Consider the following 1,683-nt stretch of genomic DNA (forward strand, 5'->3'; position numbering starts at 1 on the left):
TCACTCATTGTCAAGGTTTTTTGTGAACGGTTTCGATAATCCTCTCGCAAAACACTGTGCAAGAATGCCGGTGATGTGAGAGTATTTTTTTCGGTCGAATCACCCATGTTAAGAGTCCGAGGCATTGCGGCATGCAGAGGGGGAGTTGCTTTACATCGGCTGTCCTGAAAAGTGAAGGATATTCCCGAAAATGTTTAGAAATGTCACTGACTGGATACGGAATCTTGCAACAAGCAACGGCGCTTGTGATTTCAACGCGCCAATTGGAGATAGAGCCTTCGGGGAAGAGAAAATTACTTGCATCAGAGGCGACTGTGTCCCGCTCGCAACAATAATATTGCAGCAATACTTTCTCGCAAATGAATTCGGATGTAACCCCCTTTGTCTCAAGTCATAACGTGCACTAACTTGTTTCACTGACTGTGTTTTGTTTCAAAAGACAAGCCCAGGGATAATGAGTGATAGGCTGATTGAGCTTATGGCCAGCCTACGTGCCCCAGTGCGCCGCGATTGGAAGGAAATGAGGAGAGCATTCAGGGTAAGACAAATGACGGTCATAAAACATTTTCGGGTGATGTCGCTGAAGTGACGAAAAACCAGAAACCCGCTACGTTATGAAACCAAAACGTTTCCTCTGGAATTAAATCTTTTTCCACGAATGAGTTTCGGTTTGCTTCGGCGGAAAGTAAGGCAGCTGATCACGTGAGTTATAACTGTCTTTTGTAAACCTCGCTATTGGTTTGCCCTTTCAGCGCAAGCATTAGCGCAAGAAATATTGGCACACGCTTGAACTTTTTGTTAGGTTCTGTTGCTATAATCAGGGTTGGCACTTAGAAGGATGGGATAAATTCCCTGACTTTTCACTGACCATCCAGGACGAATCCGCGGAAAATGAAGATAACAATGAAAACACATAAATCAATTCATCTGCGGCGATTTTTTGAAACGGGATTAGCTACAATTGACAAGGAATCTCCTTCTTAAACCTAATATCCTAAAAACAAAATAAAATTGACGTTTCACTGACTTTTGGGCAGAATTTCTGTATTTCCTCCATTTTTCCATGACAGCGGCAACCATAATAATTGTGTTCTAAGCTCATTCATTTTCTCACTCAGACCCTAGACAAGATTGGATCGGGCACGTGCACACTGCTCCAGTTCAGGCAAATGATGAGAAAGTTCAAGATCGACTTGAACGAAGAAGAATTCTTTCACTTGTTTTCATATTACGATAAACACATCACAGGGAAGATTTATTACAACGATTTCCTCAGAGCGCACCTCGAGTGACAGGTTCAGTGCTCTGCGTTGTTTGCTGACAAATGTGGATTCTGAGGGACTGGCATGTACAGAGAAAAATAAACATCGCTTTAAAAAATAGCAAGACTTTTAATTAGCAGCGTATTCTTCAGCTATTCTCATACGTTGTACATATGAAATGATATGAAAGCACTGACTTTTAAAGTAACCTTTCGTTTTACAGTGCATTATAAAAACGAAGCACTGTGAATTCATTGAATGCTAGTAACAGTAAATGCGTAATTAATGTTGAAAATGTTGTCTTTGTTTTCATTTACTATTTACAAGAGGTTCGGTCCCATCAAGGCACTTGCTCGTTCTCTTGGACAAGAGTCATGCCATGTGTAATTCCCGGGTGTAATTCCGATGCACAAACCCATGC

General features: G+C 41.5%; 1 protein-coding gene across 1 annotated transcript in view; it reads left to right on the plus strand.

The window, feature by feature from the left end:
• LOC138040089 (EF-hand calcium-binding domain-containing protein 6-like) overlaps window positions 1-1,557 on the plus strand; it is a 25,710-nt gene extending 24,153 nt beyond the window's left edge. Inside the window, exons 13-14 of the mRNA XM_068885878.1 lie at window positions 440-538; window positions 1,119-1,557. Of these exons, the coding sequence (XP_068741979.1) occupies window positions 440-538; window positions 1,119-1,292 (273 nt within the window). The 3' untranslated portion in view covers window positions 1,293-1,557. The remainder of the gene's footprint in view (window positions 1-439; window positions 539-1,118) is intronic.
• Window positions 1,558-1,683: the final 126 nt, after the last annotated feature.

The sequence above is a fragment of the Montipora capricornis genome, chromosome 3 (genome assembly GCF_036669925.1).
Source record: "Montipora capricornis isolate CH-2021 chromosome 3, ASM3666992v2, whole genome shotgun sequence".
NCBI classification, from domain to species: Eukaryota; Metazoa; Cnidaria; class Anthozoa; order Scleractinia; family Acroporidae; genus Montipora; species Montipora capricornis.